The sequence below is a fragment of the Leopardus geoffroyi genome, chromosome C2 (assembly GCF_018350155.1).
Source record: "Leopardus geoffroyi isolate Oge1 chromosome C2, O.geoffroyi_Oge1_pat1.0, whole genome shotgun sequence".
Classification (NCBI taxonomy): Eukaryota; Metazoa; Chordata; class Mammalia; order Carnivora; family Felidae; genus Leopardus; species Leopardus geoffroyi.
This window is the reverse complement of record NC_059333.1, coordinates 98031740-98047125: the sequence shown is the minus strand read 5'-3', so window position 1 is coordinate 98047125 and position 15386 is coordinate 98031740. Positions and strand designations below refer to the sequence as shown.

Below are 15386 nucleotides of genomic sequence, written 5' to 3'. Positions count from 1 at the left end.
ACCTTAACTAAGAAAATCAAGAGACACTGCTCATACTTAGCTCATCACATACACCAGCACTGTTATCCCAAAACAGAGATGCTGTGTGTGTAAACACACACCCACGTAAACACAGAGAACACAGCAATCTTTTCTGAACAAGTTTCCCAGCCAGTGTGCACAATAGAGCAGGTGAGTGGAGGTGGGAGTCCAGATGGCACCCCACTGCCCCAGCCGTGCACCCTGGCGTAGTGCTCTTTCACCCCAACGAAGAGGGGCCTTTTGAGTTTTTTTTTTTTTCCAATTCACACAAAGGTGAAGAAGTTTTCTCACTAAATCTATCTCAGGGGAGCGCTTCCTTATAATTTGTACAAAGGTATGCCATATGGCTAATGATGGCCCTTATCCCAGAAATCTATCAAAACATTTGCAAACCAACTTTGGAGGTCAAAGGAAAAAAAAAAAAAAAAGACATCCACATAGTGATACTTTTAATAAATATTTCTCCTTTCTCCTCCTCCTAGATACATATTTGAAAGCAGTAATGCTGCAGCTGTCAAATATTAGTGTGCACTGAGAATAATGGAAGGGTCATGTTAAAAATGCAGTCTCCTGAGCCCCCAGTCTAGAAATTATGACTCGACGGGGTGTGGGGCAAGGCCCATGGAACTGTGAAGAGGGAAAGTCTCCAAAAATGCCTGCTTACAAGTTACACGTGACCGTGACGTCCGCAGGCCCTAAACTTGAAGCTCAGATCTGGTCTGGTCACTGATCTTGGGCCAGCTATTTCATTTCTCTTTGACCTCACTTTATTTAGCTATAAAAAGGACACAATGTAATAACTCAGGAGACTGTAAATATTAAATAAAATCCTGTATAAAAGTTCTTATGAAGATCCCTGGCAAACTGTAAACTCAAATTCTATTCTATTCTTGCTTTCTCTCCACTCAACTACATTTAAAAATCAGGTTGTCAAGACCCAGTCTGGTAAGATAATTTACGTAAGAAATGTAGGTGCCTACAGCAGTATTTACTTTCTAAGGAGAGCCAGGGAAAGTACTACTATGGGGATCAGAGGGGGGACTCTAAGTGCTGCACCTAGTTCTGGCATAATGATTTAGGGGGTGGGGGTGGGGCAGGTGGGCAGGAGAACTTCAGCCCCCCATCAAAGGAGCAGAAAAGATTTTGAAAGAAATAGAATATGATACGTAAGTTACATAAAAATATTTTTTTCTACTACAAAATCTTGTCCATAACACTCCCAGCAAGCTTACTACGCAATTTGGTTTTGGTCATTTGTAAAATGCATTTTTTACTTACATTTCTCTGGATTTTCAAATTGTTGCTTAGCCTAATGTCTGTGGCCATGATAGCACACAGAATACTCAAATTGGTTTGTCATGTTTTTCAGCATGAAAAACAGCCTCAAATAAATTCCTGGTAAAAATTTTATAGAGAAGGTTTTGAATGAAATAATCTCCCAAAGTCAATTTGATTTGTACACATGTGAAAAGTTACCACACAGCTACAGTTTCAGAGGGCGATACTCAATGACTACCTTGAAAAGGAGTCCCACAAATGCAGATGCTATAGTCTCTAAGACGGGCCAGGGCCCAGCATATTACCTTTCTTATAATTTTATAAAGACAAGAAGTAACGCATAGTCTCCTGAATTGGGCAGATAGTTGGTGTTCCTCTTAATTCTTCCAACAGAAAAAAATGTGCAGACCCAGTGATTAAGCTAGCCATTTCTACTGGTTTGCTTCTACTAGAAAGCTGTAAATCACAGTATGGTACTGCCTTAAAAAGCTCTCTGACACTTGTATTTGTTCGTTTGTTCATTCAGGAAATATCCACTACAGGCCCACTTTGTGCCAGGGACTGTTCGAGGCTTTGAACAAATGGACCTTTCGACTCTTGTTTTTCCTTCTCCACTGACATGAGATCTCTTATTTCCTGTTAATTTGACCAACAATTCATAAGCCTAGTCCTAAAAGGAGTGTCTGTAGGCTGGAAAGCAGAAGTGAGGGAGGGAAGGATGGAAGAAAAAGTCTGACAATTATTTATTTAGGTAGCTAGCATCATAAAATCCTATAGATCCTACAGGAAGAGTCATCAAAAGGGCGGAGAGCGGCAGAAGACCAGATACAAGGGATGATTTCTGTAGTTTAAACAAGTATTAGACCACTGCATGTAGGGGCTGCTGGAGAGTAGAGACAGTCATAGGTACCATACTACCAGTGCAAAAAATCATCATCATCATCATCATCATCATCATCATCATCATCATCAAAGGCTTATTTAATATTCTCTTGATTGAATTTTGAAAGCATGCAGGATCCTCAGGATCAGGAGAGCTCTGTCCTAAGGAACTTACTGAAGATTGGCTTGTGAGAGACTACATGCATAAGGAATTTGGAAAGGTTAAGCAGACTGTAACAAGAACCAATAGAGGCTGCTACCCTGCTAACCTGCGCAGCAGCTAGTGCACTCTTGTGGTCTTCCAAAGTCACTACAAGTTGTTCGTGCTCGGAGAGTAAATTCTTATGCTGTTGCTACACAAAAAAGAATTTTACATGTTGACATTTAACATTCTAAGACAACTTCTGCTTTGGCTGACAGCGGAATGGGCACCCACACGCACCTTGCCTGCCTGGCTGTTTGTTGTTCTCATAGCATTTGCTAAGTTCAAAAATCATCGTAGAGAGAAGATTCTATGAATGTAGTATTCTGAAACCGACAATGTGCTACCTCAACGTCATAATCACTAATCGCTTCTGGCCTTTTGGCTAAGATCAAGTGTAGTATCAATATCATAATCACGATGAAATCAAAATCAAAGGAACATCTCATTATTAATAAAACGTGGTAAACACAAAGCTTATTAAAATGCAACCATCTAGCAAAAGAATCATTTCAGTACGAACGAAAATGCATTTTCAGACCATCCTTTAGCTCACGATGCAGAAGTGGTAAAAGTACTGGGCACGCTCCAGTTTACGCAAAGCCCAAAACAACAATGTGGATTTGTAATGCAGGTCAATTAGGGAATAACATCTAAAGACATTCTGCAAAGTAAAGCAGGCCAATAGTAAACAGTCAAATGCTCAGTTCTGTTTTACCTTGACGTCTTGAAGCTGTGTGTGCATGTCTTGGTGCGCTTTCCTTAGTTGTCTATTCTCTTCTCTCAAATTGTACACGGTTTCTATTTTTGAAAAAGAAAATAGTGCCTAAAGCCTTGAGATTTTCTGGCTTTTGATTCCATTAGTTTCATATCTGAAACTTCACATAACTATTTTTAGGATTTGTTTTTAACTTTGATAGCATAATAGGCCAAATCAACCAAAATTACATCATTTGGGGATGTGGCATGGGTTCAGCCGGACAATCCAAAACAATCTGGTTTGATAGTTTAAATACTTTTAAAGAAGCTACCCAGTGTAGAAGTTAAGGAGTTGTAATTATTCAGTAGTTAAAATGACGTATTTCTGTTAATAGGCAAGTCCTTAGGAATAAAATGTAATGGGCAGAAACGGTATAAGATTTGAGTCTCTCCACAAATTAAAAAGAAAGTTATCAAAAAGTACAAATCCTCCTTCTATAGCATGAATAATTTCCACAGACCCCAAAGGGTATTTCAATTACAAAGGCAACTCAAGAAATAAGAGACAGAGAAAAATCCCACTTACCTGTTGAAAAATTCTACATATATTTTCTTTCCCCTACCATTGAGTTCTTGACTGATGCAAATTCTCCCACCAATAATGAAAGGACAGTTTTTTCCAGGGCTATAATGTGAGACCGTGGCTGTCCAAGTAAAGTCCTATAATCTCTCCAATCTCAAGCCTACTGTTCAGGGAACAGCTTCAGTGACTTAAAGATTCCAGGCCCAGCTCTCTTACCCTCCTGGTGATTTTCTCACATTCACTATACCTGGGCATTAGATGCTATGAACTATTAGCTCCAGGGCTGAATCTAACTCACATGAGTTTTTTCTTTTTTCTTTTTTTTCTTTTTTTTTTTTTTTTTTTGGCCCCTACAGTGTTGACCTATGCAGAGTGTTCCACATTTGAACAGTTGTCACCACTTAAAAATCAAGAATCTGGGTGTACGAATATTTGGCAACACGAGGCTAAATCTCATGTGACAATGCTCAGCAGAAGTTGAATGGTGGCAGGATGACAATATAATTCATTTTTCAATGGGAGGTACCTTTGAAAGTGAAAGGGGATGCTGTTAATAACAACGCTGAGACAGCAGCTGTTAAGTCTGCACAGTGCTGGGCAAACCACCCGAGTGGCAGACAGAACCCTAACTCTGCAGCGTGGCACCCAGCGTTGAAGAAACTGCCCATCACCACTTCTCACCATATTTTCTGTCCACTTTTACTCCTATATAGTCCCTGCCTAACCCCGAGCTTTGGACTGGTGATTGGGTTTAGGGGAGAGATCAAGAACAGGGTGGGAAGGATTTCGACTCAAAGGTCAAAACAGGACACCACTGGCAATCCAAGGACACCCTAAATGTGTCGTTGGCTGGATGGGGGCTTCAGTAGACACACACGCATACACACATACACATGCAAACGTGCATATACACGCCTACATGCATGCACACACACAACACCCAACCCACTAGCATATAAAGGAGTTTTGGATTATAAACTTAAGGCAGTTGCTTCTGTACTTTAACTGTATTGACTTGAGTTATTTAATTTTATTAAGCCTCAGTGCCTTCATTTGTTAAATTAGGCTAAACACAATGCCTAACTTACAGGTTGTTATGAGAATTAAATAAAAATAATCGCATGAAGAGTTTCACCTGGTACCGGCACATGGTAAACATTTGCTGAGTGCCAGCTATTATTTTAACAATAACAATAACAACAACAAAAAGAATACTTACTTAAACTTATATGCTACCAGCATATAATCCCCAGGATTCTAAATTCCCTTCTGGTATCACATTAAACTACCACAGACTGCCTGGATTATTCACCTTAGTTGCCACTAATCTGCATCTATCACAGTATGCTTTAACTTACTATCTAAAGCTTTTATCCAGGAATCATAATCACACAAAAGCGCTGATGTAAAAACTGTTCATAAAGTGTCATCAAAGGCATCTTCACACCCGACTGTTTAAGGCCTCTGTGAAATTTCTTTCAAAAATTAATTGATACCAGAAATACGTACCATTCTCTCTCACCTCCTTCTCTTACTCTCTGCTTCTCCCTCCCTTGCTCAACACACAGTGTAGGTATATTCTCTCTTTCTGATGATGAGAACCCTATCACTAACTGCATTTCCTTTTCTGTCCTGGCTGCCAGCAAGTTGAGACCAGGTTACAAGGCTTGCGTTATCTTAGTACACAGAATTCACATACATGTGTCCTTCTCTTTGCCATGGTTCTGATTTATCACTTCTGTATTTAATTTGTTAAAACTCTACTCTACATGAGCTTTATTTCAAAGAAAGGAATACAGAGTAGACACAAGAAAACATGATTCATATTACCTCTGTGAAGACTTTTTCTCTGTTATCTTAATGACCCCCACCATCTGCCATATCACCAACAAGCCAACGCCCCTGCCAGTCTACACCTTTTGGGTATCATCTGCTGACACCTGGCCCCTCTCTCAAGACCACCTGAACTCCTTGTAAACGGCTTCTATGGCTACCTAATTCCCATGTGCCTTTTCGCTGTAACTTATTATTTTGAAGCACTTACAGACAAAACATTGCAAAAAAAGTACACAGAGGTCCAAAGTACCCATCACTCAGCTTCCCTCTATGATGATATCTTATATAAAATCAAAATATTGTTTGGTACAGTATAATTAACTGGGCCACAGGCCTTCCTTAGATTTCACCATTGTTTTTCAAGCATTATGTGCCTTTTTACACCAACTCTCGCACTCCAAACTTATTTAGCATCTGAAGAGCTGATTGTAGAATATTTCCCCTTTTAAGAATTTACATGTACTCAGAGAAGTGATACATATTGCTTCATATTAGTGTGAAAATGCCTCATGCTGATGCTGATTGTGTGTCAGTAACTGTTCTAGGTGTTGTACATAAATCATTTAATCCTCACACGAACCCTAGGAGGTTGATAACTTGTTATGAATACCCCAGTTCTACGGACAACGGCAATGAGGTGTGTGGTGATTATACAGCCTGCCCATGGTCATGTAACTAGTAACTGAAGAGGCCAAAATTCACCAGGGCACTCTTACTCTGGGGCCTGAGCTTTTCAGAGCTACTGCTAGCAATCAACAGGTAATCTTTTTGGCCCCTTGGAGACTAGGAAATGCACGGGGCAATTCTGATCATCACAATGACCATGCAGCATTGCTGGCATTTTGTGGATAGGGGTCAGAGATGCTAAATATCTTGCAATACACATACAAAGAGAACTGTCTTACCCAATGAGACCAACGTGCCCCACCAAGAACCACTAAGTATTCTAGGGTGCCGGGGTGGCTCAGTCGGTTGAGCGTCCAACTTCAACTCAGGTCATGATCTCACAGCTCATGAGTTTGAGTCCCGCATCGGGCTCTGTGCTGAGAGCCCAGAGCCTGGAGCCTGCTTCGGATTCTGTCTCTCTCTCTCTCTGCCCCTCCCCCGCTCACACTCTGTCTCTCTCTGTCTCTCAAAAATAAATAAACGTTAAAAAAACAATTAAGAATCACTATTTTATTCTGTTTCCCTAAACAAACACAAAGAGATAAAGATAAATGTGAAACGTTACGAAGAAGTAACCACATGTGGGGGCGCCTGGGTGGCTCAGTGTCCAACTCTTGATCCCGGCCCAGGTTACGATGTCACAGTTCAGGAGACTGAGCCCTGCTTCAGGCTCTGCACTGATAGCACAGAGCCTGCCTGGGATCCTCTCTCCCTCTCTCTCTGCCCCTCCCCGGCTCACACTCTTTCTCTTTCTCTCAAAATAAATAAATGTAAAAAAAAAAAAAAAAAAAAGAAGTAACCACAGGTAAGTGAGAATCAATCGCCATGTAAAACAACAAACAAAATTCTATTGTTTTACAGAAACATTAATATGAGCAGTTATGTCCACATAAACCGGCTAATTAGACTTTCAAATACCTTTTAGCTTAGAAAGTTCTTGCTCTTTCTCTTGCTGCAGCTGCAGGTATTTCTGCTTATGGTCATTAAACGTCCTACTGAAGTCTTCTCCTTGCTTGCGATGCTCCTCCTCCAAGTCGCTGTGCTGTTTCTTCAGCTCCTCGTGTTGACTCTGCAAAGATGAGAACTTGAGCAGAGATGTGTATTCCCTAAATTATCCCAGAGTCTATAGCCTTTCTCTCTGGAGAAAGAACAGGTGAAGTAGCAGGTTCTGTCTTCCTCAGGTTGCTTTTAATTTGGGCAGTTCCCCTCCATTTCCCTCACATTTCAGATCAGTGGCTTGGGATCATGGCCAAACATAATTTTCTCTTTAATTTTTAACATTGGTAAAACAACAAGAAGTCAGAAGTCAGCAATGGGAGATGGAAAGGGGGGCGGGGAAGGATTTGGGGAAATTCCCAGGGGTTCAAATTGCTGCGGAGACGGTAAAGATAATGGAAAAATTATCCCTCCACAGATATTCCAGACTTTCTCTTTCAATCTAATGTTTTCTCAGCAACATTTTTTATTTCCCTTCCTTACTTTTCAGCCTTCCTGGCAACTCAGTTTAAAGAAAAAGGGGAAAAAAGTGATATTTTTCCCTTTGGGGGAAGTAATAAATCTTATTTACCTTACTCCTAGTTATAATACTACACTGTAATCATAATCTAGGTAAATGCTACAATCTCCATATGCTTAATGAAAGGATGGTCTGCTTTAATCCACGCACTGCTTTCTTGATCCAGGAAAGGTTCTGGTTTCGATGAAAAGCACTCACTCTACTGACACAGGAGGAAAGACAATACCAAATAAAAAGCCAGGCAGGGAGGGAGGGAGGGAGGAGTGGAGACCCTGACGTGGTTTTCCTGCTGTGCAGAAGCCTTCATGAGAGCCAGTCTTCTTTCTAGCTTCACAGAAATAATGAATCTTCCCCCCGCCCCACCCCCCCTCTCTTTCTCTCTCTCTCTCTTTCTTAAGTCGTCTTGACCCACAATAGTTTTACCCAAGAACCAAGGAAAGCTTTAAATATAAATTGTGTTCCTGTAGCAAGTAAAAGGACACATTAAATATTAGTAACATGAATGAGGCATTTAATTCTACTGCCTCCAACGTGCCTAAGATGAAAGCAAATGTCTAAGGTAGACCACTGTGAGAAATTAAACAAACAAAAAGCCTTAAAGGATAAAGAGAAGAACAGAATTAAAAATCAGGTGACCAGACACTGTTTCACCAAAAAAAAAATGTGTAATAAGCTGAATGGTTGTGTGTGTGTGTGTGTGTGTGTGTGTGTGTGTGTTTATAATTGAGTGATAAGATGAGGGGACATTACAATTCTACATCATTTTTTGTGAAAAATGACAATGTGCTGTATTACCACACAAATCAACCTTCCATAAGCTTTCCTTGATCTTGTAAGTTACTGAGTTCTTTCATCCACGCATGAAGAACAACTTTAAATTACTCACTTTCAACATCTGATGTTGCACATTCAACGCACTGTATCTACTATTGGAATCTTGCTGTAAATTGAAAAGAAAATGGTTAACACAGAGATAACGAATCTGGCTCTCTTGCTAAACATGGCTTAAAGCACTTAGCAGAACAATTCCATCTATTTCACTTATATAAGCCACAATGAATTCTATGCTCTAGCCAGGATTTCTCTGGGGCCATCTCTTTATTTAATGGCAGGAAGAAGTTTCAATGTTCCTCAAAGTTTGCTACATTTTAGTAAAGAAACAGTAAGACATGAAGTCATAAAACAGCACCCTGGCAGGGCCCCTGGAAATGATTTACTTCCCTTCCCCTCTCCAGTTGAGAAGAACCGAGGCTCAGACGCACAAGGTCCTTGCCCTGAGACACAGTCACTGTGCGTGGCGCGTGGCTGATACACTACGCCAGGTGCTCTGAGGGGATGGCGGGATGAACCAACTTGCACCAGGCCTCAGAGTCTCTGCAAGGCTTAAGAAAGGGAAGAGAAAAGGTGCTTTCCTTCCCTGGGCTTCCGCGGGTAAGGAATTCTCCATGTGTCACTTTACCCATTTCACAAGTGAGAAACCGAGAAAGGATAAGGACTCCAAGCTGAGGGCAAACACTTGTTTAGTAGCAGAGCCAGGACTGAAACCTGAGCCCAAGCCATGTTGCAGCAGTGTACAATTTGTGTCCCAGGGGAACATCTTTACACACGGGCCTCACACATTTCCACAGTCCTGGACAGCCACAAGCAGTCAGGGCACAAGATGCCTGACAATTCTCCCTCTCCGTGCTGTTCTATCTGATGTGCTGCACCCCATCTCCGGCACAAGTACACTCCCAACCATTTCTGGGTTTTTTTTTTTTTTTTTTTTTTTTACAATTTCCAAAATGAACTGCATTTTTCCTCTATCACTTCACTTTATTGCTTTATTTCGTAACGCAGTTTCTTTGTAAAGTCAAAGAGTAAACTTTATTGCTTTATTTTATTGCTTCATTTCATAACGTACTTTCTTTGTAAAGTTAAAGTTTACTCTATTGCTTTATTTCATAACGAACTTTCTTTGTAAAGTAAGAGTAACTCTTTTGAAATGCATAACAGAAAGTACGCAATCTTAGCTGGGCCTTTTAAAAGGCCTGTTGAAAGCTGACAGCCTCCTGACTCTTCTCAGTTTTAGTACCCCAGAATGCTGATGTTTCATTCAACTAATGTTATATGTTTTTCTTAGAGTAAGAGAAAAGCTTGCTTTTCTCCAGTGAATTTGTACTAAAAAAAAAATTTTAAATGCCACTATCATTCCTTCCTTCCTTCCACAAATGTATTTGAATGCTGACCCTAGGCCAGATGTTACACAGTAACATCTGTGCAAGTTACAGTAACACTGTACAAAGGCAAAGCAAAATATACATCACATATATATTCTCTTAGAAAAGGACTACAAATGAACAAATGAATGAATAATCTTTTATTTACTGTTGAACATTAAGGCTACTCCCACTTTATCAAAAATATATTTATATGTTTATATAATTATATTTATATATTTATATATACTATACATATATATATATACATAGATATATATTTTGTATATATATCTACGTATATATGTATATTCGCATATATTACGTATATATATACGTAAATATATATTTCAGCCTTACTGTCCTAATGATCAACACTGTAAAAGATTTTGTTGCTATATTTCCCTCTCCTTAAGTTTCATAAAATAATTAAGAAAAAAACCCAAAACATACCCTTCCTTTATTTAGTGTTTCTTGTGCTTCTAATTTATAAACAAGAAAATCTAGAAAATAAAAAATGGAGAAAATAGGGTGTAAGTTAATTCATTATGGAATTTTTAAACAAAGGCAAACTTTACTCAGACTTGTGAAAAATATTTTAGGTTTAAAAACAATCATGCTTAGTAACGCAGTTTATTTTGCCTCTTAATGCTTTAGAGAGAATTGAAAATAACTATCATATAATTTTCATCTTTATTTTAACGCTATATATCTTGAATAAACAAAATATACATGATAACCAATTAATTAGAAGTGATCTTAGATTGTGCATTCTGCGATGAACTCTCCTTGAAATTAAGAAGAAAGAAAAAAATGAGGCACACCTAAAGACAAGAGATGATTTATTGCTATCCACTAGATGGCATGCTAAAACCATTCAGGACTTGAAAAAAGAAATCAAGCCTTGGAAACCACCTTTTATGCTCTTAAAGCTTTATTATCCACTAGATGGCTCTATAAAATCACTCTGCATTTAAAGACAAGGAGAATCCAAATCCTATCAAAGCAGTTTAATGATGTTAAACTTGTATTCTTCCAACAGGCTTAATCCAAGGGTCAGTAAACCATCCTACCCCATACTGCCCTCCCATTTGCCCTCCCTCTACTCCATACCAACATAATCAGACAGAATACCTAACTTATATTTCCTCATAAGATTTCACAAAACATAAGGAAACAAATAAAAAGAAGAATGGGGATAAATTCAAACCACAAGCTGTATAAAGCCTATGTTTTCTAGAAAAATTCTGATAAAAATCAATAGCATTGCCTAATGCCTATCCTAAATGCTAATTTCTCAAATTGAACCCATCAGCTGTGCCAAGAAAAGCCTAAAATAGGGGCGCCTGGGTGGCGCAGTCGGTTAAGCGTCCGACTTCAGCCAGGTCACCATCTCGCGGTCCGTGAGTTCGAGCCCCACGTCAGGCTCTGGGCTGATGGCTCAGAGCCTGGAGCCTGTTTCCAATTCTGTGTCTCCCTCTCTCTCTGCCCCTCCCCCGTTCATGCTCTGTCTCTCTCTGTCCCAAAAATAAATAAACGTTGAAAAAAAAAAATTTTTAAAAAGCCTAAAATATGTGCATAACATAGAAGACACCACACACAAAAAAGAGACATCATGCAATGAGATCAATTTATTATGTTATAAATGTATGTATATGTCTAAATGTATGCATGTATGTGTATACGAATGTATAAAATTTGTCATATTCTGGACAACACAAGCTGTTACTCCTTGTACATCTATGGACAGGAGTTTCTGGTATAAGTAACATATGTGTGTAATATTCACATGAAAAGCTGTTTATTTCTGATGTATGTGTAACTAATAATATGAACTACCTCAAGGTGGCATAAACTGAATGAAAGATTCTGAACCTAATCTTAAGCAGAAATTATTGAACTGCACAATGCATTACATATTGCTTGACTTTCTCAGTCTACCCATAAAACTGACTTAGGGTTTAGCTGAGAAATTTCTTAGCAAAAAGATAGTAAAGCAAGTACATGATATGTCAACGAGGAGTTTGATAAAAATACAGAACAGAAATTGCATTTTATATTTACCTTCCTTTGCTTTCTTATGTTCAAGTCTTTCCTTTTGCAAGGATTTCTCTAATCTTGATCTGTGTTCATACACAACTGAAAAAAAAAAAGTTAAAATTTATCTGCAAAGAATTAGAACTTCTAAAGTAAAATTAACATCAATTTTCAAAATGGGGGGGCAGGAAACAATTTAAGGTCTTCACAATTAACATAAAATGACTGCATTTATCAGTTCCACATTCTGGGTAAAAAACAGACACAATAATACACATAATTCTGAGCTGACTTCTGCACAGCCTGCCCTTTTATAGAAACAATACTCTGAGAGAGGCTTCTATCCACCTTCTTTGCCAGCTCCTTCTCCTGCTTCTCAAATACGAGAATCTCTGAGGTTCCATGTCTCTTGCAGGGCAGAGATGTCCACTCTCCTGACTTTCACCACCATTTGCACAGCTGTTAGCCCCACATGTATATTTCTAGCTCCTGCCTCTCTCTCAGGTATTAGCACAGCATCTTCCAAAGACTTCAGGTTTCTCCACCTACATATCCCATAAATACTGGCAAGTCCATGTGATCTGAATGTGAGCTAAGGCTGTCCAAACCAGTAAGGAAACCTCAGCACCCCACTGGCCTAAAAGAGAAGGCGTTTTCCCCCACAGCAAGGAAAACACAGGGGAGAGTCATAGAAATGAAGGGGGCAGGGACTCTAAACAGAACCTATAAACGTCAGGTTTACATCTGCCATGGGGAGAAGCCAATGGCAAACTGATGCCATGCTGTAAGACTTTCCTGTGCTTGATTATCCCTACCTACCCAGTCTTCTCTGAAGCAGCCAGCATTCCCTGGTGAGTAGAGAGGAAGAACAGATGTGGTAGGGGAAAAGAGGGAGGAGAGGCCCATCAGGACTCTCTCTTTCCCACCTGAGGCTTCACTTCTACATCAAACGGGAAGAATGGGAGGAGCTTTACCTTTGAATGAATAAGATGATAAAGTCGGTATTTTATTTATACAATAAAACGTATGCAGATGGACTAGACCAGACATAACACTTAGTAGACCAAGACTGTGTTTCCGGATAAAAGTTACTAAAAAAAAAAATTTTTTTTTTTCTCTTTTAATCTGAGAGAAGTTGAGAAGTATCCAAGTTTGTGTTAAGATTTCCTTCTGGGACAGAAAGCCCAGCCTCGCAGAGTGGTTTGTACAGGCAAAGAAGGGGGGAAAGGGCAAAACCTGAATTTCTGACATACACTTTGCATCCTATTTGTGCAGCATTATGGTCCCATGTGATCTCATTCCTTGCCAAGGAAAGCCAAACCTGTTATTTGGTTCCCGTGCCAGTCCCTCGCTTCCCTTGGCTGCCTAAGATACAATTTCACCATCAATCACAGACTCACCATGTACAGTGCATACAACTGCCCGACACTATTGGACACATCCAAAAGGGCCGCGGTCACAGCAACTCCCCTCCCCCACACCTGACATAATAACCCCTTGCGCTTGAAGTGAATGCCCTGTCCCTCCCGCCCTTTCCCCAGTGTCATGGCTGCCAGTTGGCAGCTCCTGCTGTCCTCCCTCCAACTTGCCCATCGCCTCCTGGGTCCCCCACCGCCTCCCCACACTGCATCTCTCATCTTGTCATCCCATATAAACCTTCCACTTCCAAGGAAGTTTCTCTCCCTCTGCAACTACCACAGCCCCGACCTCTCCTCACACGTCTGCTGCCATCTCTGTGCACTGCTCCTAGAATTCCTGCCACCATCCAAACTGGCATCACGTCATGCCCTGGCAGCGTGTATGCCCCAATCTCAACTTGCCCCTCAGCCTCAGCCTCACACAAGTCATAGCAACTATTCCTGCTCCAGTCTTTTCCTCTGCCTGGAGTTCTATTCCCTGCCAGATGACCCTTCCTCGCCCACTCCAGTGCTATTCTTATAAAGGAATCCAATACAGCTCTGCATCCATTGAGCCCCTACCATGTAACTGGAACCACATCATGAGTAAAAATGAAAAATGAATAGATAGACATAGGCCTGGCTACAAGCAGCTCAAGTCTAACACAGTAGACAGGTTAGGTAATTTTTAAATATTAGAGCTACAGGTCATGATCTCGTGGTTCGTGAGTTCGAGCCCTGCCTCAGGCTCTGTGCTGACAGCTTGGAGCCTGGAGCCTGCTTCGGATTCTGTGTCTCCCTCTCTCTCTGCCCCTTCCCCTGCTCACACTCTTTTTTGCTCGCTCAAAAATAAACAAAAAAAAAAAAAATTAAAAAACGGAGCTAAATACATTTAGCGCAAGAAAAATATATTGAAGCCCAAGGAAAGACAAGGATGAGCTCTGGATGCGAGAAAGGTAAGAGAAGACTTCTCAGAGGCGAGAAGAGGTGATCTCTTGGCTGGCTTTGAGAATGAAGAGCAGTTTGACAGAAAAGGACCCCGAGGGAGAAAGGCACTTCTGTAAGACATCACAGGGACAAAAGCACAGGGGCATGAACTTGGGGTAAAGGAAGCGGTACTCCAAAAAGCTTGGTTGCAGGACACCTGGGTAGCTCGGTCAGTTAAACGTCTCACTCTTGACCTTGGACCAGGTCACAATCTCAGGGTTTGTGAGACTGAGCCCCACATCAGGCTCTGCACTGAAAGCATGGAACCTACTTGAGAGTCCTTCTCTACCCCTCTCTGCCCCTCCCCCATTTGCATGCACACATACTCTCTCTCTCTCTCTCTCTCTCTCTCAAAGATAAATAAAAATAACTTAAAAAAAATCTTGGGACACCTGGGTGGCTCAGTCAGTTAACCATCTGACTACTGATTTCAGCTCAGGTCACAATCTCACACACGGTTCGTGAGTTCGAGCCCCGCACTGGGCTCTGTGCTGATAGTGTGGAGACTGCTTGAGATTCTCTCTCTCCCTCTCTCTCTCTCTCTGCCCCTCCCCTGTTTTCTCTCTCTCTCTCAAAATAAATAATCTTAAAAAAAAAAAAAAAAAGCTTGGCTACAAGTCCACTGTTGAGAAATTACATTTTTTTTTTTCAAACAAATCTGTATGGTATATAAGTCCCTCTGCCAGCTTCTAAAAAGCCTATTAAAACCAAGAAGTTTCTTGGATTGGTACCAACAGTATCATGTGGAATGATCTTTAGAACAAGGCAGGGTAAAAAAAAGGTTAGCACTATAGGACCTCACTAAGCCAAGCCCTAAATAAACTGCATGCTCAGTCAGGTGGGAAAAACTTACAGGGACGCAGGTACATTACAATGCTATCACGATATCCCAGAGGCAAAAACAGGATGCCACAGGAACACCTAAGCTCCCTGGCTGGAAGGAAGTGCACTCTTTTCCTCTAACCCACCAGCCAAAGTTCCCAGGTCCTGGGTAGAGAGAGTCACAGGAACATACACATGCCAGTTAAAATGGAATTTTGGTGTACAAACTGGACATATTATAGATGATTTCAGCAAGTATGTG

General features: G+C 40.6%; 1 protein-coding gene across 4 annotated transcripts in view; it reads right to left on the bottom strand.

The window, feature by feature from the left end:
- GOLIM4 (golgi integral membrane protein 4) overlaps positions 1-15386 on the bottom strand; it is an 81230-nt gene that overhangs the window by 22635 nt on the left and 43209 nt on the right. For 2 of the 4 annotated variants that reach the window (XM_045503043.1, XM_045503044.1), the window contains exons 2-7: positions 11946-12020; positions 10335-10384; positions 8570-8623; positions 7086-7236; positions 3102-3184; positions 2451-2534 (exon numbers count right to left, since the gene is read on the bottom strand). In XM_045503043.1, the coding sequence (XP_045358999.1) occupies positions 2451-2534; positions 3102-3184; positions 7086-7236; positions 8570-8623; positions 10335-10384; positions 11946-12020 (497 nt within the window). The remainder of the gene's footprint in view (positions 1-2450; positions 2535-3101; positions 3185-7085; positions 7237-8569; positions 8624-10334; positions 10385-11945; positions 12021-15386) is intronic. The other 2 variants (XM_045503045.1, XM_045503047.1) reach the window with 1 other exon arrangement.